General features: G+C 57.8%; 1 protein-coding gene across 1 annotated transcript in view; it reads right to left on the bottom strand.

Moving 5' to 3' along the window:
- Window positions 1-24,425, bottom strand: part of FOXK1 (forkhead box K1) — a 65,565-nt gene that overhangs the window by 11,674 nt on the left and 29,466 nt on the right. The window contains exon 2 of the mRNA XM_058710969.1: window positions 6,092-6,277. Coding sequence (XP_058566952.1) covers window positions 6,092-6,277 — 186 coding nt within the window. The remainder of the gene's footprint in view (window positions 1-6,091; window positions 6,278-24,425) is intronic.

Genomic DNA, 24,425 nt, shown 5'->3' with positions numbered 1-24,425 from the left:
GGCAGGACGGCCACGACGGTGCCACCGCAGTGGGCCAGGCCAGGCCAGTGCTCCTGTCACCACGTGCAGAACGCTTCAGTTCGTCTGCCACCTCACGTCCTCCCCGGATAAAAACCAGCTTTTCGAAAGCTTAAGGGAAATCAGTTAGTGCCGGCACCATCCCTGCGGGCACCAGCCAAACACCATGCTCGCCCGCCGTACACAGTCTGCTGGGCCTCGGTTTCTGATCTGTGAGCGGGGACGGCAGCGCCTGGGTCTCCCAGCGTCACGGTGGACACGAAGGGCAGACGCGCGTCCAACCCTCAGCACGCCTGGCGTGAGCGTCGGTAACAGTTCCTGTTTTCATCACTGTTCTTAAAATCTTGTGGCTCGTGACTCTTAAAGAGCCTATTTTATTTCACTTTTTTTTTTTTTTAGAGAGAGAGATGGTGTGCACTCAAGCAGGAGAGGAGCAGAGAGAGAGGCAGAGAGGGAATCTTATTAGGCAGGTTCCACGCTCAGCACGGAGCCTGACGTGGGGCTCGATCTCACGACCCTGGGCTCATGACCTGAGCTGAAATCAAGAGTCAGACGCTCAACCGGGGCGCTGGACGACTCAGTCAGAGAAGCGTCCGACTTCGGCTCCAGTTCACGAGTTCGAGTCCTGCATCAGACTCCGTGCCGACAGTGTGGAGCCTGCTTGGGGTTCCATCCCTCTGCCCCACCCTCCCCCACCCTCTCAGAAATGAATAAACATTAAAAAAAAAAAGTCAGATGCTCAACCAACTGAGCCCCCCAGGCACCCCAAACAGCGTACCTTAAACAAAATAACCAAATCTGAGAAATTCACTGCCTCAGTGTAAGATGCGCAGATGACTCGGAAAGCGAGACCACCGGGCATGGCCCCTGAGAGGAGGACACTGGAAAGGGCTCGGATGTCGCCCGGGAGGGAACTCACAAAACACTCGTGCGGCCACTGCGGTGTGGCGATGCGGAAAGGCTCCCAAGACCCGGCGCAAGAGGGGAAAAGGTCGTGCGGAGGACACTGGGCCGCACGGGGCCTTCGTGGGGGGGACCGGCCGACAGCAGCCCCCATGAGAACGTCTGGAGCAGGTGCACGCCACGCCCCCGTCCTGGGAACGCCGGTGCGGGGAAGCTGCGCTCCCCGAGATGTCTGAGCTCCGCGTGACGCTTACACGGCATTGCTGTCATCTGCAAGAAGTGAAAGAACCGGCGAAGAAAATCCAGAGGCCAGCTTCTGAGACCTGTCTTACCGATTCAGGTAAACGCAACGCTGTGAAGTCCTGGGAAGCGACTTCAAGGGCCCGCCTGGTTTCTGCAGCGCGTTTTGCCCCGCTGCCCAGTCCGCGAACCGGCCCGAGTTGCTCCTCGGCCGGGACTTAACCAGGTGTGCACGTCCCAGGGGCGGCCCGGCTCGGCTCGAGCGGACCTTGCGGGGAGGCCACCCCCACGTCCCCCTCAGCTGCAGGCCTCCGGCTCCTTCCCGCTTCCTGCTTCCCAGCGTGCGAGGCCTGGGCAGGGCCCTGTCCCCAGGTCACGTGCCCGCGGGAGCAGCAGCACAGCAGGCCGCTTATGCACACAGCCAGCCTTTACGCACACGGCCGGCTGGGGCCGGGATTAAGCGTGAACCTTCAGAGGGCCCCCCCTGAGAACCGGGAAACGGCCACCCTGGGAAAGACAAGAACTTTCTCTCGACATGTTGGAGCCCAAACACACCCTGGCCCGGATTTCGGCCGAAGGGAAAACATAAAGTACGGGGAGGGCCCACCTTTCTGTGTGGATGAACCAGTTTTATCTCCCTGGAGTTTTCAGACAGGGAAAGGTGGGGGTGTGAGGTCCACAGGTACAGGTGCTCGGAGGTCAAGTGGCCTCCAGATGGGCCACAGGGGACAGGGCTCCCCGACCGGCGGGCCAGGATCCCTGCTGGCCTGAGTGGAGAGCCACACTCACCCGCAGGTCGTGCCAGAGCACGTGCAAAGGCTGTGGCGACAAGCCGTGACTGACCGTGACCCTGACGCAGGAAACGTCACCCCAAGGAAGGGCCCGAGTCTGCCTTTCTCCCAGGACGGAGAGCGGCCGAGCTCTATCCAGTGACGAGGTGGACTGGCGATCGAAGACCACGGTTAAAGGTGGTTTCGTTCTGAAACCAGCAGCTTAGACTCCGCCAGACTCCACAAAACAAACTGCTCTGGTTTCCGTCTCGACCTTGCAAAAGTTCAAGAAGCGCCTTCTTAAAGGGACAGCTCCTGAGGCTGGCTCTCGGCGAAGACTAGCCCCTCTCCTCCTGCGCTGCCTTTTCTCTGACTTCTGGTCGGCACGTTCCCCAAAACTCAACTCTGAGAGCCTTTTTTAGACTGGTCTCTCGCTTTGTAAAACCCAGAAAATGATTAACCAATTTCTCCTGAAAACACCACTTCTTTGCAAAGCAGAAAAAAAAGTCAATAAAATGTTGCTGAAGACAGCAGAATTTATTTCAAAGAGCTTCATTCATTTTCTGGGTGGAGTACATCAGCACAAAAAAAAACCACACACACACACACACACACACAAAAACCACCCCACACAACACAAACAAACGCCCAAAAACAAAGCAAAAACCCAACCACAGGCGCACCACACCCCCTAGCCAGCAGGGGGGTGGGGAGGGAAGCAGAAAAAGGCCAAACAGAAAGGAAGGCAGGCAGGGTCCAGAGGGCGGGGCAGGGCTGTTTATTAGCAAGAATCGAGAACGTTCCTACAGGGACTGCCTCTCACCACTCCACTTGGAAAACCTTGGAGGAGACAGGGGCTCTGGCTGGGCAGGGTGCTGGAGAAACCAGGTTTCCAGGGGGGAAAGCAACCCAAACAGAGGCCCCCAGGCGGCCCGGGCGGGCGGGGATCCAGGCACACAGGCCAATGGCGCGAGCGGGGACACAGGCACACCAAACTAGGAGAAGAGGAACCTCTCCTCCTGCTGTGCTGTCAGGAGGGACGGGGCTGTGACGGCTGCTCACTCAGGGCCCCAGGCTGACAGCCGCAGCCTCGTCCCCTACCCCCCCCCCCCCCCCGCCCCCGCAGCTGCAGGGAGGGGGCATCCCAGGGAGGAGGGGAAGGGTGGCTGGTGTTTGTAAACATGAGGCTCCACCCCGGCACTGGCCAAAGTTGAACAGGATCTTGGCTAGCAAAACCGCAAGGGCCCCGAGGTTTCTAAACACTCGATTGGATTCCGCGGCGCTGAGATAAATGAATGTAAACAGAAATCCTTTCTGTGATACTTTAAAGGCCCAAAACGGAGAGGGCCAGTCCCAAAGTGACTACTTTCTCCCCCAAATATCCTGCCAGATGAAAAAGAGAAGCAGTCTCTCCTGGGGGTGGGGACACAGCCACCGGGGCCCAGCCCAGGACCCTCAGGAGCCTGTCTTAACCGCTCCACTGCTCCGGGAGGGACCACCTCCCTTCTGACACAGAAGCAAAGTCAGCACGCGGGCTTGAATAGCTTCCCCGGGGGGCTACTGCGTTCATGTGGAACACGACTGGAAAATACATCTATTTTCTGAAGCCCTCCAGGTACAAACCAGCACATTTTTATTCCTTCAAAAGCATCCATTTGGCCGGCTTGTGAACCGATTATCAACAACCCCACGCCCAAGGCCCTCCGTGGCCCCACCCCACGGCGGGACCAGCCCTCGGCTGCCAGCAGCATGGGCGCGAGACAGCCTCGGCCGCCGTGCCCACCGCTGCGTCAGGGGCAGCTGGGTGGAGGTGTCAGCCGTGTTACGTCCCTGTATCGGCGTCAGGGAGACGTAATTCACCCGTCCGGAGCGTACAATTCAGTGGTTTGGGGCGTGTTCCCACGCTGCGCAATCCTCACCGCTCTCCGATTCCAAAGCACTTCTGTCACCCCAGAAAGGACCCTCGGGACAGGTGGCAGGCCCCCGGCAGCCCCCCGTTTTCTCCAGATCCGTCCGTTCCAGACGTCTCCTGCCAATGTTGCATCTGCCTGTTTGCACGGGCCACCCGCGTCATACCAGCTTATCGGTCCCTCGCTCCCTGTTTGCGGCCAGGTAACGCTCCGCGGTAAGGACACTCCTCGTTGTACTTGTCCACTCCGTAGCTGACAGACAGCTGCGTCGTCTTCCCGTTGGGGCTATTATGACTCACGGTGCCCTGAGCCCTCGTGTGCAGTGTCTGCCCGGACCTCACGCTCCACCGAGTCGCCAGGTCACGTGGTACATTGTGAGGCGGAGCCAGTCTGTTTCCCAAAGCGGCCACGTCACTTCACGGCCCGTAACCTTTTCAAATCTCGGTATGAACTACACACATACGAGTCAGCGTAGGAACGTTTTCGTAGTGGGAGCATAAAACTCACGTTCTAGGGGCACCCGGGGGGCTCAGTCAGTTAAGTGTCCGACTTCGGATCAGGTCATGACCTCACGGTCCGAAAGTTCAAGCCTCACATCGGGCTCGCTGCTGTCAGCGCAGAGCCCGCTTTGGATCCTCTGTCCTCCCCCATTGTCTGTCTCACTTTCTCTCTTTCTCCCTCTCTCTCTCTGGCCCTCCCCTGCTCATACACTCTCTCTCTCTCTCCCAAAAATAAAACAACTTTAAAGAAAAAAACCCACGTTCTAGGTTAAATTCAAGTGAGCTGTCTGAAAGAACAACGAGATCACGCGCCCAATGGTGGGTTTTAGAACGGGGCCATAGGGCCATTCTAGAAAGCTGGAAGGAGCGGAAGAAGAGGCACCCTCCTTGTAGAGCTGCAGGACGAGGCTGAGACGGGGCAGGTGTGGACGGCGCTGAACACAGGACCCAACACACACGTGGTTCTCCCGAGCCTGCAGATCTGGCCTCAGCGACCACCCCCCCCCCCACCCCCCCCCGCAGCTCCCGCTGACTGGATACACGGCCAGAAGCAGAACTCAGGTCCCAGCCTTGGGTTCTAGGCCAGGCCAGGTTCAACGCTGCCCCTGCCATCCTCTCTGTAAGAGAAAGACACACCTGCTCGCTGGCCCTGCAGGCAACGCGCTCGACGCCAGCTCAGGGCAAACGGTTCCCAGCTCGCGACCGACACGTCCCAGCAGGAAGACAGAAGGCGCAAGTGGGGCATGATTCTTACACGAAGGCCGAGTGGCACACGGCTCCAGAACCCAGGCCCGCCAGAGTGTGGCTGCGTGGTGAGGGAAGGCTGCCGGGACGGCAGAGCGCCCGCCCGTGCCGCGGCGGTTTGCAAAGTGTGGCTCAGAGGCACCCCTGAGGATCCGAGACCCCGCCGGGAGGCCTGTGAAAGCAAAACCATCTTCGCAGCGAGACGAAGCCACAACCTGCCTCTCCCAGGGCTGACACAGTCACCAAGGCGGCAGCCGCAGGGGAAGGTACTGGTGCGGGAGCCGCGGCACGGCACCGAGGACACGGGGGTCACTGCACCTCTGGGGCCACACACGCAGCGAAGAAGAAAAAGAAAGCGAGTTTCGCTGAAAATGTCCCTAATGAAGCAGCAAAGTACTTCATTCAACCTGTGTTAAACGGTGACCCTCAGACACGTCTTTCACTGGGCTTTGTGACGACACAGCAGAGGGCAGGACCTGAGTGGCACAGGGAGTCGAGAGCCCACCCCGCCCCTCTGTGCGCGATCCCCCACGGCCTCCCCCCGAGGGTCCTCTGTGCACCGCGCCAAGGACGAGAATCCTGAAACCTCACCAATAAAATTGAGAAAAACAAAGTTCCCATCCTGGTACGCACAGGCGACTTCGCAACGTTTTCAGTCTTTAAAGAACTCACACCTATGCCTGTTTTCACGCAAGCCCTGAGTCCACACGGCTGCCGCCTGAAAGAGTGAGTCAAGAGGCAGTGACTCCTCCCTGACCAGACGAGAGAATTCTCCAGACGGGTTCTGTAAGGAGTCAGGTCCCTCGGACGCCCTTAAAATAGTTTCAAAATTTCCAGCCACGCCCCGCTTTCCAGAGAGACACAGGATGCTGTAGGAGACCTGGGTGACCCGTGTCACCGTGCTCTTTCCCAGACAGACTGTCAGGGCGCAGGGACCCTGGTTCTGTGGCGGGGACCGCGTGGCAAGGGCTCACGGCCCGCGGACAGGCCAGGGCAGGCCGCTCACCTGATGGTGCCGGTCGGGGAAGGGACGGGGCTGACCAGGCTGCGGAGATCCGGCTCCGGAATGTGAATCTTCAGAGGGGAGATCTGCGGGTAGAGGGGCCGGAGGGGAGACGCCGGGGCCTCCTCCTGACGGTACAGCGACGTGAACTGGATCTTGATGGCCGTGCTAGGGAACCGAAGGGTGCACCTGCAAGGAAAGGGGGAGCACACGTCAGCGCGGGCGAGGCGCGGAGGGGGCGGAGAGTCGGGGGGGGAGGGTTCTGGGTCGCCAAGTAACGGGGCCCCCACCGTCCGTCACCCTGGGTTCACAGAGCGAACCAGAAATCCTCTTTCTGTCGCGGTCACGGACACTCGCTGACGCGGATACGGGTTCCTCTTTCCCTGCACGTGTGAAGAGAGACACAGACCCCGACGGGGCCCCAGCAGAGCTTCAGACGCACAGAGCCACCTCCCGTCCCCTGGGATGGCCGCAGGGGGACCTGAGGGGGGTTCGCCGGCTCGCAGACAACGCCCGTCTGCAAACTGAGAAGCCATGGTCACCGTTCACACGGCGAGCTGACGCACAGACGCCCACGCTGCGGCTGCGAGACGCTGCGAAGCGTGACACAAGTGGCAGGGCCCCCTCCCCAGGCTGGCGGGAGCCTCACGGAGAAACGGGACCGTGGGCCGGACTTTGGGCCCTGGTTCGCCTGCGGGCAGGTGACTGCGCGCAAGCAAAGCCAGCCTCGCGCATCCCAGTCAAGCCCCGCGTGCCCCCGCGCGCGCGTGTGTCACAGGAACCCAGGGTGGCCTCCTTCCGAGAAACGTCTGCCTTTAAAATCCAGACATCACTCACCCAGCGCGCCCTCTGCCTTCTAGACGGACGGGCCCTCAACAAGTCACAAACAGAAGCGAAGACCCAAAGGGCCAAAGGAGAGCAGGCTGCCCGCACACCCCCGCGGCAGTCTCGCCGGTGGCAACTGCTTAGAAAAGGCTCTTCGGGAAAAGCGGGGGGGGGGGGGGGGGGGGGTGCGGCGGGGGGGCTGGAGGCGGCACACCGTGAGCTCCCACCCCCGACGCGTGCGCCACAGTCTCAGAGAGGCGCCGCAGTCGCGCCAAGCGAGTCACAGCTCGGGCGCGGGTCAGGGTCGCCCCGGGGGCAACGGGGCCGGGCCACCGCCGCTGGCGGCCCCCTCCTGCCGTACTTCCGGCTCGGTACCGGCGTTTACGCAGCAAATACACCTCCAAACTGCCATGGACGCGGCCGACGCCCCCTTTTCCTCTCAGTCAAGTAGTTTTTAAAAAGCGAGATTTAAGCACAGGTCAAAATAGGTCCTGAGACCACGCGAGGCCGCGAGCGGGCCCGCTGCGAGCCCACAGGTATGCCTGGGCCTTGCACCGGGCAGGACAGCTTCTCGTGAAAGACTCAGCGACGTAGGCAGGCATCCGCTCTGACGGCCAAGCTGCCTGCGCCTCACGGGGGAGACCGGCAGCAAACCGGCCTGACCGGCCGGGACCCATTCTTCCAGAGACACCTGAGCGCAGGGGCTGGGCGTCTCGGCAAAGGCGGGGAGACCCCGCAGCCAGGCCGCAGACTCCCAAGACTCTGACCCACAGGCGCCAGGTCTGTATTTCCGAACCTAAAACCAGAACGAGGGGATTCTGACGCGGTTTCCCGGGCTGATTGTGGGGGATGCGGTCTAAACGCCAGCACGTCAGGGTGGGGGTGGGGGCGGTCTGTCCCGTCACGTCAACATCGCCCCCGCGGTTCTGCCTAAGGCCGCCCACGGCCATTTCAAAATATTCGGTAGTCTTCTTCTTGCAAAAGTCACGGTTTGAACCGTTTGATGTCGCTTCCACGTCCCTTAGCTCTCCCACAACCCAACAGACGTTTCCTTCATGGGTATTTTGGCCAGGAAGGTACGTCACACCTTTTCCTATGACGATGAGGCCCGTGGTGTCTCCAGACCTGGAGGCCTGTCGGCTTCTGAGGGCACAGAGCCCACATCCGTCCCAGCTCATGCCCGAGGGTGGGCCGCCGTCCCCGCAACAGAGGGGGGAGGAAGGAGCTGGAACCGGGAATGTGGCCGAGGGCTCCACACGCGCACACCCCTGTCCTGCAGGGTTGTCAACGGAAGCGATGATGAGGAACGTTTACAGACAGCTTCTCCGTCCTCTCCTGTCCCTTCCTTCGGCAGCTGCACATCCTCACAGCGAGGGGCTGCCACCCGCCAGCAGGGCGCGCGGATGGAGTTCCGTGCCCCGCGCCGCGAAAGCCCCCACGCTAACAGGAGATCAGAGAGAGATCAGAGTGTACTAGAGTCGTCCGGGCAGCCAGAGGGAGGATGTGGCTTTGGCCCATGACAGAGGTCACAAGGCAGAGGGCGATGTCAGAAACAGGGCTTCGGGGGAACACAAGAGCTGGGGGCGTGGGATCCCTGGACCCGGAACAGGAAAGCCAGGCTCCGGGCGGGAGGGTCTGGCCCGGGGCTACACCACTGCGGGACCAGAGGGCGAGTCTCGGCAGGTGATGGAGGCGCCCAGGGAGGGCACCACTTCCGGGTCCGGTGCAGGAGAGGTGTCGGGTGGTGGGCTGACACACAGGGGGCCAACGCGAAGGAAGAGGGTGATTTAGGGCCTCACCTCACCTCCAGGGAGCTCAGTGCCCTAACCTCTACGGGGTTCGGTGTTCTTGGCTAACAAAAGCAGACGCTTCGAACAGAAGAGATGATCTCTTAGGCACTTTCCAGTTCAAAAACCAAAGGTTCCAGATAACAACACGCACACGGGTGGACTTCTCAGTAAAACAAAACACAACATTTCGTGGGTCAGGGATTTCGGTCAGCAAATTCGTAGCAAAATCGAACACCATCCAGACCTGATTCAAACAGGGCAATTTCCTACTGGAAGAGTCATTTCCAATTAGGGTTTAACAATAAACATTTTCATATTATTTGCTGTAACAGCTATTTCAAAAGCAGCTCCTGACTCACTCTTCCAAAAATTATCCCGAGGCAGACTGTCTCCTACCTGGGAGAAACACCAGGAAGCTACGTAATTTTAAACAGACATCTCCCCAGGGTGCTCCCGGGTTCGCCAATTACTTCTCTCCCTACAAAACTTTCATTCTGGGTTAGGGCCCTAGTTGGAGTTTTAATGAGCATGTTTTGTAATTAAAGCTATTCTCTTGGAGCTGTTTCCCTTTCGATCTCACCCCAACCATACGCTGCACACCTGCCTTCAGTGCCCGGGACCCCGACTGCAGGTAAGCCTGTGTGTCTAGAACTCACTAGAAATCACCGCCCCGGCCTGCAGCACAGCTCTGCCAGGGAAGCGCCTACCTGGGAGGGCCAGCCCCTCAGATCTCCCCATAGCATCCTTGTCCTGATGGACAGAGACAAAGCGGGTGGGTGGCGGCCTAGGGCTGGGGGGAGGGGTGGGGCGGGGGAGCCGGCTTGCAGGGGTGGTATAAACCTTCTAAAATTGATTATGGCAGGAGCTGCCCACCAGACTAAAAACCACTGAACTGGACAATTTAAGTGGGTTAGTTGCGTGCTATGTGAATTGTAGCTCATTTGAGCTCTTCTGAAAAAATGTTCTTGCCCTCGAGCCCTCATGCTTGGGGTCTGCCCCAGGCTTGCAAAGGCCCTGGGGCCATCTGGGCGCCAAAGGCTCCTGGGTGATGCCTTGGTTCCCCGGAAGCGGCCCTATTCAGCATCAGGTCAGAGATCACAGCACGGAAGTCTGGCTCTGCTGCTGCTCAAGCTCGAATGAGCCTAAGTGATTTGGGGGACCCGGGGTGCTGCTTACCCTCACTTCTGCCTGGGCCTTACGTGGGAATCCCACTGCCTGCCCTAACAGCCAGGAAACTGTTGCAGATAAAAGTGGCTCATTTAATCCTTTACCGATACAAATATAAGTACCATGGTCTTCATTTTAGACCCAAGAAATAATCAGAAAGAGAAGGAAGTACAGGTGAAAGCTTCCAGAAAAGGTTTTTTTTTTTTTTTTTTTTTTAAATTTTTTTAAAGGCAATAGAGATTTCATCTCCAGAGCTGTTACTGCCCCCACTCCCCGGGGCCCGCCTCTCGCCCCACCGTGTCCCCGCAGAGAGGGTGACCCACAGAAACACTCCTGGGCATCTCACAACGAGCAGGCAAGGACATCCCACGCTGAAAATGAATGACTGAAATTCTGCAGGCCAACCAGGGCACCCCCAACCTTTCTCACACCCCCCAGCGGATGGCACAGGGGGCAGACCCGGCGTCTGTGGCCCTCGTGAAGCCCATCGGACAAGGAACCTGCCAGCCGACCACCCCGGCACTCGCGGCAGCGGTCAGCAGTCAGCGTGAGCACCTCGCTCTTAAACGTGGACAGGGAGGGACAGACATCTGGGAAGCATCTGCAACAGGAAGCCAGGGACCAGACAACTGGGGGGCCCAGAGGAAGCAGATAACTCAGGAGCAGAGGGGAAGGCAGACCACCTGTGTCTCCCAGCTGCCCAAGGGCTGAGGGCCCCAAAAGGCACCTCCTGGACAACCAGACGTGCACAGAAAATGAATCTTGGGAAGGAAGGCTGGATGAGACGGGAAGTCACCTCCCGAAAAGACAAAGACAACCGGTGGCTCAGGCCGGGAGGTTCACATCTGGACAAGACCCACTCCTCAGAGAAGCCCTTTCAGGAAGCTACGGGGAGGAAGGCTCCGGATCCCACAACGCAGACCGTGGCCTTCGAACCACACCTTGCTTCCCGGCCATCACAGAACCCAGAGCTTGCTGCAAGGCAGCTGGGGACGTCCCCAAGTTTAATTCCAAACACAGGCGCTGTTTCACCAGCAGGAAGTGAGGACACGAACGTCAGAAGCTGGAGGCTGTGCACCTTCCCCCGCGGCAGCGGACAGCGGGCCCCGTGCGACGGAGCCTGCCACCGTGACCGGACACGTGGGGACGTGCAGCGTCGGTGTCCGTGGGGACGCCCAACGTACGGGCTGCAGCACTGGGAAGGGCCTAGGCTTTCTCACCGGGCTAGAGAATGGGGAACCAGGCTGCTGAGCCTCGAGCTTCGGGGGCCCCGGGATGGAGCAGACAGGCCCACGCCTGATACCAGTAACTGAAAGACCCGTTTTCCAGGATGAAACCTGGCACCAGAGGCCCCTGCCGTGGTCCCTGGACGTGGACAGGACCCGAGCAAGCAGCCGGGGCGCCTACCGGGCTTCTGCGGAAACTGCAGCCCAACAAGCCACAAACCCGGCCCGTGAGGTGCGACCTTCCCACCCCGCCCTGCATCAGGTGGGACGGGCCACTAGGAAGTGCATCAGCTCCCGGGCCCGCTGCAGACGAGGCCAGGGAGGCTAGTGGGCAGAGATCCTTCCAGAATGCAGATGGAGGGTTGGGCCCTGTGGGGCACAGGCTTGGAGAATGTCCGTGACCGGTGAGTGGGTTTCCTGCTCTTCTTTTTCCCAAATAAGAGCTGGGATCACCTGCCCCTGCTTCTGCTGGGCTCAGCATTGCAGCGGGACCACCCGGAGCGCCCTGACAGAGGGACGCGCTTGTCACCAGAGATCCTGGATTTTACGGGCTGCAGTCACCGAGGGGGGCTTGGGGCTGACTCCTGTAACGATGGGGATGAGTGTTTTTATGTTGGAAGAAGGGACATAAGCATGTGGGTGGTCAAAAGGCGGACTATGACAGTGACAGCCAGTCCCCTGGACACACGTCCTCTCTTGCTCTTACGGTGAACTAGCTGGACAGCTGTGCACACTTCTCTGCCTCTCCTGCAACCAAGGGACTGTGCTGGTCAGTGGGATGTGAAGACTTACGCCCTGAAGAGGAATAGTGTCGCCACTTCTTCCTTTCCCCTTGGCCACAATGCCAGTGTGATGGCAGGAGCTGCAGCAGCCGTAATGGGCCATACAATAAATGGACATCGGGTAACAGGACAACATAACAGAAAAGAGCTTGGAGCTGCTGTGTCAGCTTAGATTAAGACTGTTACGTGCAAAAAATAACCAGCTTCACCCTGGGTTTTTTTTCAATGTTTAGTTTTCAGAGAGAGAGAGAGCACAAGCAGGGGAAGGGCAGAGAGAGAGAGAGGGAGGGAGGAAGGGAGGGACAGAGCACAGCAGGGGAAGGGCAGAGAGAGAGAGAGTGCACAAGCAGGGGAAGGGCAGAGAGAGAGAGAAAGAGCACAAGCATGGGAAGGGCAGAGAGAGAGAAAGAGAAAGAGAGAGAGAGAGAGAGAGAGAGAGAGAGAGAGAGAGAGAGAGAGAGAGAGAAGAGAGAGAGAGGGAGAGAGAGAATCTGAAGCAGTCTCCAGCTCTGACCTGTCAATACTGAGCCTAACGCAGGGCTCAAACCCAAGAGCCCAGAGATCATGACCGGAGCTGAGGTCGGATGCTTAACTGACTGAGCCACCCAGGTGCCCCAATGTAAGTTTAATTTTAAACTAGCTTATTTATTCACTCTTTTAAAAAGTAATTTTTAAGGGGCGCCTGGGTGGCGCAGTCGGTTAAGCGTCCGACTTCAGCCAGGTCACGATCTCGCGGTCCGTGAGTTCGAGCCCCGCGTCAGGCTCTGGGCTGATGGCTCGGAGCCTGGAGCCTGTTTCCGATTCTGTGTCTCCCTCTCTCTCTGCCCCTCCCCCGTTCATGCTCTGTCTCTCTCTGTCCCAAAAATAAATAAAAAATGTTGAAAAAAAAAATTTAAAAAGTAATTTTTAAGAGATTTTATTAAAATATTTAAGTTTATTTTGAGAGAGAGAGAGCGAGCGAGCATGGGGTAGGGGCAGAGGGAGAGGGAGAGAGAGAGTCCTCAGCAGGCTTTGCACTCAGAGCCTGATGTGGGGCTCAAATTCACAAACCATGAGATCATGACCTGAGCTGAAGTCAGATGCTTAACGGACTGAGCCACCCAGGCGCCCCAGCTTCACCCTGGTTTTTTGACCTTAGTTAAAAAAACCAAAACTACACCCTAACTCTAAACAGCTAAAGAGCTCTCTAATAGGAACCACTGTGCAAACTATGCTGTGTACTCATGGACGAACGTCACGCGGCCATTTAAAAGGACACTTTTCATCACCGCGCACCTCTGGGCAAATCTCGAATGCATCCGCCTGTTTTCCCCATCGAGGAGAACGGGGTAACTACAGAAAATCCTTCGTAGGGTTCTTTGGAGCATTAAGCAGAAAGGCCCAGGGCCCACAAAGCGCTGGCCCATTGTGAGACGTGGTGATAAGTCAAAGCGCAGAGACCAGTGGCTCAGAGTGGTGGCGAAAGGTGTGGGATCCAAAATCAGACAGGCCTGGGTTGAGAATGGGCTGTGGGGATGGCGTCGGGGGGCCGGGGAGGTCTCCGCGCAGCGGCAGCCCGGACGCAGGAACGACACAGAGCGCGAGGCCCGGCACTCGGCCAGCCGCCAGCCGCCAGCCGCCAGCGGCACGGCATGGAGGTGGTGGTGCTATCAGAAGGGCCGGCCGAGAGGGGAAGAAGCAGCCCTGGGTGCGGGCGGCCTCCCAGGACCCCCCCTCCCCCGCCGCCCAGTTTCGAATTTTCCTTCGGTGTTACCATGTCCTTTCAGAAATGAGACATTCAAGGGGTGCCTGGGTGGCGCAGTCGGTTAAGCGTCCGACTTCAGCCAGGTCACGATCTCGCGGTCCGTGAGTTCGAGCCCCGCGTCGGGCTCTGGGCTGATGGCTCGGAGCCTGGAGCCTGTTTCCGATTCTGTGTCTCCCTCTCTCTCTGCCCCTCCCCCGTTCATGCTCTGTCTCTCTCTGTCCCAAAAATAAATAAAAAATGTTGAAAAAAAAATTTAAAAAAAAAAAAAAGAAATGAGACATTCAAGAATCTGGGGGTGGAGGGAAAGTAATACTTGATAACTAGTCCTTCGGGATGTTGCGAGGTGTGACGGGTCTTCTGGAAAACTCACGGGGGACCGACCCCGGCCCAGTTCTGCTGTGCGGTCTGGCTCCGGGGGCGGGGGTGGGGGGGGAAGGTGGACACACGGCCGGGCCTCGAGGTCCGAAGGGGAGGCCGGGAGGCCGGCCGAACGTGACTCCACAGACAGGCCCTCCCTTCCCGCCCTGCCCCAGTGCCGCGGTGCCGGCAGACGCGATGAGACAACACTCATGGGGTGGCCGCGGTCCGCAGCGGTCCCCACGTGCCTCTGTCTGCAGTGACGATGCCAGAGGAGCTGGATCGTTGGAGAAAAACAAGACCGTTCAGGAAACGGTTTTGAGACACTTTTACGTATAAAATCCCCAAATCAAAGGATTCTGGCAATCTTATGTTTTTCAACCTAAAACATCTGTTTTTCCTACAAACGAAGCACATTTTGCTAGAATACCCAGAAGTACAGAAGGGAGGCTGTGGGACGCCCTCGTGGCTAAGCTGGGGCCGTCGGTGGGGGCTGCAGAGCACAGGCGGGTTGTGGCAGGGCAGGAGCGACAGGGCAGGCCAGGGCCAGGAAAAGCAAAGGGGAGCCGATGGCCGAGGCCTCGGGAAGGCGGGAGGACCGCGGTCCCTGACCGGGCGCTGGCTCTCTAAGGCCCCCGACGCAGCGCCCAAAACTCCAAGCCCAACCCCCTGTGTTCAGTCTTGGTCCCTCTTCCACGAATCAGGGCTGCAGTCTCCACTCTGCACCAGCCTGCCCCACCTTCGAAGTGACCCCTCAGTCTTGCTTTCCTGGGCTGGCTCGGCCACACGGCTGTGCCCTTGGCCGGCTGCTCCCAGGGAAACAGGTGGCTACCGACCCGGCCCCGATCCGGGTCCCTGTCTGCTCAGCAACGACGCGGGTGTGGGAATGAAATACGGTGGATTTAAGAATTCTGGTTTAGGGGCGCCTGGGTGGCTCAGTCGGTTAAGGGTCCGACTTCAGCTCAGGTCACGATCTCACAGTCCGTGAGCTCGAGCCCCGCGTCAGGCTCTGGGCTGATGGCTCAGAGCCTGGAGCCTGCTTCCGATTCTGTGTCTTCCTCTCTCTCTGCCCCTCTCCTGTTCATGCTCTGTCTCTCTCTGTCTAAAAAATAAATAAACGTTAAAAAAAAATTTTTTTTTTAAATATAAAAAAAGAATTCTGGTTTAGAAGGAGCTTTGTTTTCTTCTTTATGTGTTTTCCTATGATCCATATTTTTTTTAAATAAGAAGAATATATTTTTATAATCAGGTCAAAAAAAATCTACTTTTATAGGGAAAAAAAAAGAAAAAAAAGATAGCAGGATATTTAAGCCCCTGTGGTGAATCAAAAACGCAGTAACAAATGCAGCCAAAGGCCTGGTCAAAGCTGGGGCTCCTTGGTACAAATGGAGGCTCAGCCCCCATGTGAGGAGCCCCCCGAGGAGAGAAGGGGCAGGGGACCCCTGAACTAGCCAGGAGCCCCTGGAGGCCCACCCTCGCCTCGCCAGTCCCGCCAGGTGGGCTCACGGCAGTCCCGGGGACCCCCTGCAGGAGGCTGCTAGGGAGGCCCACCTGGGGTTCATTTCACCTGCCTTTCTGGGGAACAACATCCTGCTCCCAGGAGACCCCTAGCAAATCGGGACGGGTTCTCTGGCATCACTCGGAGGATTCCTGCTCACTTCGACAGTGTGCCTTGAAGAGTGTGTGGCCATGTGTACAGTGTCACTCGGCTGAGGCCCACTGAGTCATCCGGGAGGGCGAGGGCCCCGGGATCCACGCTCTCAGCGGGCGCCCCCCCGGGGGAATCTTACTCCCTGGGAAGCCTGGTGCTCAGGCATGTTTGGGAAACTACCTAAGACCCCGGTGAACGCAAGGTGAGGGGCCAGGCACGCCTGCTCTGTCCCCTGGCCCCAGGGGAAGCCCATGAAGCGACCCACCCCCACGTGGCCATTTCTATCGCACCACAGAGAAGGGGCCTTAGACACAGACCTGCCGGCAGCGGAGGCTCAGGGTCCCTGGGGGAGGACCCCGGCCATCTTCTCAGGGACATTCTTAGCCCTTGGTGGGGATGTGTGGATTTAACACAAACAAGAAAAATCACCGTGTAAGGCGAGCTCCCAAGCTTTATAGTTTGGAAAATCAATGGGACAGAAAGTCCAATATACCTCCCAGACCTGCCTAAAAATCACCAAAGACCCTCCAGCTGGGCGAATGGAGGAGCCACAAAGGTCAGAACCAGCACCTCCACTGTCCTGGCTTCTTAAAGGTCAGTGCCAGACCGAAGAGGCCGCGGAGGGGCCATCCTGTGCCGCAGACCACAGGACCCGACAGCACGCACGGCAGTCACGGAAACAGCACCGCGGCTCCCTGGGGGCGACGCGGGACACAACGGGGCCGTGAGCACGAGCACTTCGAGTTCCCTCTTCCCTTTCCCTCCACGCGGATCCAAAGAAACTACTCCAGGAAGTTTAAGTGGCTTGACCTACGGATCTTACAGCGTAGCCACAGTATCTCCACGTTACCACTCTTTCCCGGGGGCCTATGTTCTTCCAGATTCTGTCCCCTCAGTGCCCGTGCCCAGCTCAGGGCTGCTCACCGCCCCACAAGCTCCTTCGGGCAGGTGTCCGCACCGCGGCCGGTCTGCTCTCCTCGCACAGACACACACAGAGCACACACCTGGTCAGAGCGCACGACAAGGTCCCCACGATGTATTTCTGGAATCGAAAGTCCATCAAGAGGTAAAGGCGTATAAAGCAGAGAATGGCTACGACACAGGAGAAGAGAATTCTCATCGGGGCGCCGCACGAACCACGGCAACATGGAGGGCAGCAGCTACATCTCGGCCCCGGTGGAGTCGCCGAACCAGAGGGAAAGGACTAGAATTTTCTGGTCCTAGATTAACGTCGCAATGATATGGACAACACACCTTCACTGTGCTTAGTGGAGTCAACTGGCCAAAGAATCAGGCAAGGTTCGGGGCAGCGGAGGGCCATCGCTTCACCCCGGCCGAGGGATTGGGGCCGCCCCAATCCGCACGCACACCTTCCCGAGAGACTCAGGTGGGTATGGCAGTGCTCGCGGCGGCCCCGAGTCCTCTGGCCAGGGTGCCACGGAGATGGGGGGAGGGGGGAAGTGTGCACAGCCACCAGCACCTGCCTGACCTACACCCATGTGACCCAGGGATGCACGCCCGAGGGCCCTCTGTACGCACAGCGTCTCCGCTGCTGGAGCACAGGGCACTTGTGCAGGAAAGTGAGGACCCCCGGGAGGCCCAGGAAAGCAGCATAAATCACCAAAAAGTAAGTAATCATCACATTTACGCTTTGAAATGCTTTTCGGAGAGCACCAGTAACGGCCCTCCTCGGGTCACGAACCCCCACCCCATGGGGCACGACATCCAGGTGACATTCAGAGGTAGGACACTGCCAGCCGCTGGGACGCTGCCGAAGGAGAGACGTTCTGCGTGAGAATAATTTGCAAAATCAAAGGTCTTTTGCCTAAGGCTTAATTAGCGCGAAGTTCCCTAATGATACAATAACAGTTAAAACAGCGTGCGAGGTATCGGCACATTGAAGGCTCTAAACACGTTAATGGCCCAAACACCCTGCTTTTCTGGACACTTTAGTTTTATTTAAATCTGCGTATTTTGAGACTATTACAAAAAAGCCGCCGCGTTATCATTGCCCACCCCCCCCCCCCCCCCCCGCCCCGGAACTGAGGAGCAAAGGGAAAGATCCCGGGCGCAGCCGCCGTTGAGCTGTGCAAGGAAGGGGAGGAGAGACCGACAACGGGGCAGAAATCAACTCTGTGTGTTTATTTTCTGGATTCTGGAAACTCAAAAAGGCCCAAGTTCAGTTTTGTTACACTTGGCAGAGGAAATGCCTTCAGAAGGGGCAGGCAGAGCTGGGAGGGCCGGCCAGAACGGCGTCACCACCACGACCGCCCGAACGGAAGGTCTGTAGCAAGGCCTGTCCCTCCACAGAGAAGCGCGAGTTCGCCAAGAACAGGGCCGTTCCAGGCAAACCCACGAGGCCCCGTGCCCCCGCCTCCCACTGGCAACCCTGTCCCAGTCGCAAGTGGTGTTTCAAGGCCTTCCCTTCTGGTCCCGTCCCCGAGGACAGCAGCAGAGCTCAAGAGAGAGCCTGAAAACAGAACTCCAAGTTCGCCTCCACCGAGAGCAAAGAGTCTGCGCCGGGCTTTTATTTTTTTAAAGTTCCATTTGTCAAAACACCACAGGGAGAGCAGAGCGCCCGGGTGCCCGAATGCTGTGACAAATCACGTCCTTGCTTTATCGAGGCCCAGCTCAGCTTACTTTCCTAATTTGGAAAACGCAACAGGCGCAAACCGAAACCTGCACGGAGCTGTGAGGGAGGGACCGTGGGGCGTGTGCGGCTCTGCCCCTGCTATCTGGGAACCGCGCTGGCGTCCGGCCACTTTCCCGGGGAACTGAAGGCCTGTGACAGGGCCCGGGAAGCGCTCACGGTTGGCAGACGGGGCGCTCTGCGCCGACGTCCGGGCCCGTGTGGAGTCTGCTCCCAGCCCCGCGCCCCGCAGCCCGCGGCCCACAGCACGGGACGGGGCGCGCTGGCACCCGGCCGCCCGGCCCCCAGGGACAGGGAAGGCGCTCTCCTGCTCTCCTGCGGTGACACCCCGCTGATACCTTACAGAGCAGCACCCTCTAGTTGACCTACGGGGCCCCTGCAAGCTTGCTTCTGTCCTCTGCTGTGGCAAGAGGGACACGGGGTGGCAACCTCTGGGTGTTCCTGTGAGCAGAGCTGAGGACTGTCACCCTCGAGTGGCAGCCCCCAGCCTCCAGCGGCCTTAAACGGAGCGCAGTCACAGAAGGAGCCCGCACGGGCAAAGCTAATGCAGGAGGTTCCGTGGGGGCGGCAGGGGGAAGGGCTGTGCTGGGTGGGGGTGCGCACGACGGCCGCCCGGGCAGGTTTCTCCCGGGGAAAGTGCAGAAGGCGGGGCGCCCACCCACACCCACTTCCCTTATCCCTCCCCCCAACTTTTTCCTCCGTGCCCAGGCTCCACCTAAAAGCCTATTTCCCAGCCATCTCCACAGTGGGGGATGACCAATGAAAAGTGAGCGGGACCTCATGGGCAGGCCATGCAGAAAGTCCCCGAAGAGGAGGACACACAGCTACCGAGTGAGCACTAAGTGCCCATCATCTCTTCCTCCACTTCTCACCTAGGACAAAACTGTGATGACCGGTGTACCAGCAACCACCCTGCACAAGGAGGTCACTTGAAAATGAAAGCCTCTTGCTAAGAATGGTGAGACAGAAAAACAGAAGCAGCCTTGATATGTGCTGAGCCCAGCCCGGGCCTCGACTGCAGTCTGTGACGGAGGCAGCAGAGCTACCCTGAAAACACACACACACACACACACACACACACACACACACACACACACACAGCAAAGCACCAACCTCTCATCCTCTGCACATCCTTTATACAAAACAAAACTGCTTGGCTTTAGAAAGGAAAAGAAGCCAGGGCTTTCTGCTGAAGAAAAGACTGAACTATTGTCCACACAGCAGACCCCAGGAGGGTGGGCCATGTTTCAAAAGCAGTTTACTGCACAGCACGGCTCTGGTGAACACACCAGGAGCTCCTTTTGCAACACCATTATCATCTGGGCTCACACAAATTAAGAAGCCAAAATGCCAAGGGCCCTTGAAAACCTAAGAAGCAGAAAGACACAAGGTCACTTAAATTTCTTAAAAATTAAAGGTAATTATTTTCAATGATTATCTGCCCGAAAGAGAGAAGGGGAGGAAGAGCTGCTTCCCGAATTCCTACAAGCACCCACTCTTTACGCCGTAGCCATGGCGACCCTGCCATGGCAACCAGGAAGCTTGTCTGCAGGGAGCAGGGGCAGATCTAGGGACACCAGACAGGGAGGTTCAGGCCCGCCCGGCACAGCACGGCACAAGCTTTATCTTCGCGTTCAGTATGCTTCTGACCAGCGACATTATTCAAAGGCGGTCCTGGAAAGAAGTCAGCTTGGCACATTCAAAAATAAACAAAGCGAAACAGCTTTGAGAAGACGAACTAGGCCCACGTTTTCAGGCGTCTGCCGACCAACAGGCTCTCCTACATTTACTGCGTTCACCTCTCGGGGGTGGGGGGCGGGCAGCACCCACGTCCTGTGGGAACGGGGGCCACGGCCAGTGCCGGCTGGCGCTTCCAAGCACCAGACACGAACTCCCACGGCACCATTTGAGACAGGCCCACCGCTGTCGTCCTCGTTGGGACAGATGAGGGAACTGGGCTTAGGGTCACCAAGGTGAAAAACGGCAGGTGAGGAGGGCACCTGGGGGTTCCTGACGCAGACTGCCATGCTTTTGACCGCACACCTCCAGCAGAGAGCGCCGCGCACGAGGCTCCGGGACAAGACGCTGGCGTTTTGGGGGCTGGACCCAAACCCAGCAGAGAATGGAGAAGGAGCGGGGACTCGGTGGGGGGCTGGGCAAGGGGGGCCGCCTCGCCCTCCTGGCTTTCCCGGGGGCCAGTCGTGGCTGCGTAACATTCTCGTAGATCATGCTCCTGAGAGAAAGCCCACTGGAAACCCCCCATGATGTACACGAGAGCTTACTCGCCACGTAACAAGTGAGCCCTGCCTGTCTCTGCGGCGGCGAAGTCAGCCACGCCCAGCATCGTAGCAGGACCCCCACTCACCTGGCACCATCACCAGTGGCGGCTCCGGACAGCCCCCTGGCCAAGATGCGGAACACCCGTTCCCAGAACACTTCTTTAACTAAGGAAATGCTGCCAACAAGCATCAGAAGCGCAGGAGAGGATCTGGGCAGCACCCTGGAGACGTTCTAGACAAGAGAGTGTGGATGGTTCCCGGGGCAGCAACACCTGGGAAGGCAGCAGGGGAAGGCACAGCGAACATTCACTGAGACACCCCCCCCACCCAGTTCCCTCAAGGACTCGGGGCGGGACACGACCCCCGCCTCCGGGCGGGCGGGTGTGAGCACAGGACGTGGGGCAGGACCCCCCAGTTGCAGGGCAGCCACTCTGGGGCAGGGCGGGGGGTGCTGTGCCTGGCTCCTGAAGGACACAGGCTGCCCTGAAATTTAAGAAGCCCAATTGTGAAATGAAAGCAGTATGGACGTCTCCTGTTTCCCCTATTAAAAAAATTTTTTTTAACTTTTTATTAAAATTTATTTATTTTTTAATTTACATCCATGTTAGTTAGCATGTGGTGCAACAATGATTTCGGGAGTAGATTCCTTAGCGCCCCTCCCCCATCTAGCCCATCCCCCCCCCCCCCCACAACCCCTCCAGGAACCCTCCGTTTGTTCTCCATATTTATGAGTCTCTTCTGTTTTGTCCCCCTCCCTGGTTTGATATTATTTTTGTTTCCCTTCCCTTATGTTCCTCTGTTTTGTCTCTTAAAGTCCTCATATGAGTGAAGTCATGTGATTTTTGTCTTTCTCTGACTGACTCATTTCACTTAGCATGATACCCTCCAGCTCCATCCACGTGGTTGGAAATGGCAAGATTTCATTCTTTTTGATGGCCAATACTCCATTGTATATATATGCCACATTTTCTTTATCCGTTCACCCATCGATGGACATTTGGGCTCTTTCCCTCCTTTGGCTATTGTCGATAGTGCTGCCATAAACATCGGGGTGCATGTGCCCCTTCGAAACAGCACACCTGTATCCCGTGGATAAGTGCCCAGTAGTGCGATTGCTGAGTCATAGGGTAGTTCTATTTTTAGTTTTTTGAGGACCCTCCACACTGTTTTCCAGAGTGGCTGTACCAGTTTGCATTCCCACCAACAGTGCAAAAGAGATCCTCTTTCTCTGCATCCTCGCCAACATCTGTTGTTGCCTGAGTTGTTCATGTGAGCCATTCTGACAGGTGTAAGGTGGTATCTCATTGTGGTTTTGATTTGTATTTCCCTGATGATGAGTGACGCTGAGCATCTTTTCATGTGCCTGTTGGCCATCTGGATGTCTTCTTGGGAGAAGTGTTTATTCGTGTCTTTTGCCCATTTCTTCACCGGATTATTTTTTAGAAAAACATTTTAATGTTTATTTTTGAGAGAGAGACAGAGTATGAGCGGGGGAGGGGCAGAGAGAGAGGGAGACACGGAATCCGAAGCAGGCTCCAGCCTCTGAGCCGTCAGCACAGAGCCCGAAGCGGGGCTCGAACTCACGAACCGCGAGATCGCGACCTGAGCCGCAGTCAGATGCCGAACCGACTGAGCCCCCCAGGCGCCCACTTTCCCTATTTTTTCATTTGTTCCGCATTTTCCTGTGCTCCTCACTGGAAATCTAGGGGATCATCTAACTAACTTTCCACACAGTGCAACATGGGGTGCCGTCATCACGCGTCTTAAACCGTGTCATGTGGAGTACCTTGAGCCGCGGTCACCAATCGGAGGAGGAAATACCGAATGACACGTGGAACCCACTCCAGGTTCGCTGCGAACACACCATTCAAGGAGCAAAGCCAACCCTCGACAACTTCATGAGACACCTAAGTCGGTGCTGAGCAAGTTTTCTTTTTTTCAGGGTTAATTCGGGGAAAATGTAAGTACTTCCAGGCCAGTTTTTAGTTAAAAATTAAATTAGCATGAACTTCCACCAAAGCCCGAACATTCATCAGATGCCAGGCTGGAGCAGGCAGGCCTGCCCGTGGGTTCTCATCACCGAGCTTCGTGGAGTCTCCTCCCACACTCTGCCCTGTTCCGTGGGTGGCTGGATGGCCCCCAGGGCTCTCTGTGCCCTGCCCTCTCCATCCCATCCCCTGCCCTCCACGTGCCAGCGGGACCGTCTTCCTGAAGCCCCTCGTCAGGTCAGGTCCTTCCAAAGCTTAGAAACTGTTCACAGCTCTCGGAAGACCATGCAAACTTCTGGGCCCTGCAGGACCGGCCCCACCAGCCTCCCTGATGCCATCCACGTCATCCGGGGCCCTCCCTGGGCCTCCCTGCCCCGGGGCCGCCCTTCTGGGCACGCTTGCACCCGCCCCTGCCCTGAGGCGGCGCTCGGCTCGGGTGGCCGCGCTCAGCGAGGACACTTCGGTCGTGCACGGCAGCCCCACACCCTCCCTCCTCTGCAAGCTCTTGGCTCTTGTCCCCCCAGCACGCGCTGCGCTTTGTGAGAACACGAGAGCTGGGTCCGTCTCTCTCCCCTCCGTCCTGCCCGCTGGCCGGCCGCCTCCCCAGGACAGAGCCGGGCCTTGCCCGTTCACCGTGGTATCCGGGGCCCGGCACGCACGACAGGTGCGCCAACGCTCGGTGAAACGGAAGGAAAGGAAACTGTCCCTGAGCTGTCAGCCCAGGATTCTCCTGGGTGGAAGGCTGGAACCGTTCTCATTCCCAAAGTTTAGGAAAACTCTTGCTGTAATTTGGCTTAATGACTGCCGACAGCTTCAAGATTAGAATTAAGACCGTTTTCTAGAACTACCACCTGCCTACAGGAAACAGGCCTGGTTGTCACAGGGAATGCCACCTTCTCACCAAGGCCATGGGCGGGGGGAGGGGTGTTACATCATCCTCAGAGGCCGCAAGGCCACAGGGGCCGGCTGGGAAATTCTGGGGGGTTTCCATCCACTTTGACTAGAACACACAGTGCAAGGCCCCCAAAGCCCCAGACCCTGCGTGGGTCTGCACTCCTGTGTAATAAGCCACAACCAGATCTGGACGAAAACGGGCCGTGAGGAGCGGCACCCGAAGGTTCACGGCAGAAAGTTAATCACGTGGAAGGTCCCAACAGCAATGGTAACAACAATTACACAAACAAACTGAAAGTCAGAGACGTGTGAGACTTTCACGGAGAAAAATTACAAAGCGTATTTGAAGGACACACAAGACCTACACGTGAGTTTGTACAACACGTCTGAATCTAAGGAAGCGTTTGGCTATAGGGGAGGAAGGACAGACACTGAGTCAGGAGGCAAGGAAGAGACAGCACCACAGAGAGACAGACGGTGAGGCTGGGGACACACGAGGCCTCGCTCTGCTGAGGCCCAGAGGCAGCCACAGACCCACGGTGGACGCGAGTCCCTGCAATAAAAGCTACGTGCACTGAGGGCCAGGGACACGAGCCATCCCCACCATGGACAGGGGTACACGCCATTCCCTGAGGACTTAGGGACAACGGGCCAGGGCAGAGCTTGTGAGGCAGGCCGGCCCGGGCTGGGAGCGATGCATGCGCACAGGGCACGCCCTCAGTGTCCATGGAGGGGCGACCCCCACTGCGCCCACCAGCGTGGTATCGGAGGCCTGATAAAACACAGGATTAGGATGAGACCCAAAAGTCTTCAAACATCACACGCCAAACGTCCTGTTTCCGTAAAGACCACCTGTCATACCAAGAATGGGGAAGATTGCAAATGAGAACGGACACCAGCACAGGACGACACTCATGCCAGGATCCCGTGACGAGGATTTTAAAGCAGCCACCGCGAGAACTTCACGCAATTACAGACGTGTAT

This window comes from Neofelis nebulosa, chromosome 18 (assembly GCF_028018385.1).
Source record: "Neofelis nebulosa isolate mNeoNeb1 chromosome 18, mNeoNeb1.pri, whole genome shotgun sequence".
Taxonomy (NCBI): Eukaryota; Metazoa; Chordata; class Mammalia; order Carnivora; family Felidae; genus Neofelis; species Neofelis nebulosa.
This window is presented reverse-complemented; position numbering and strand designations above follow the sequence as displayed.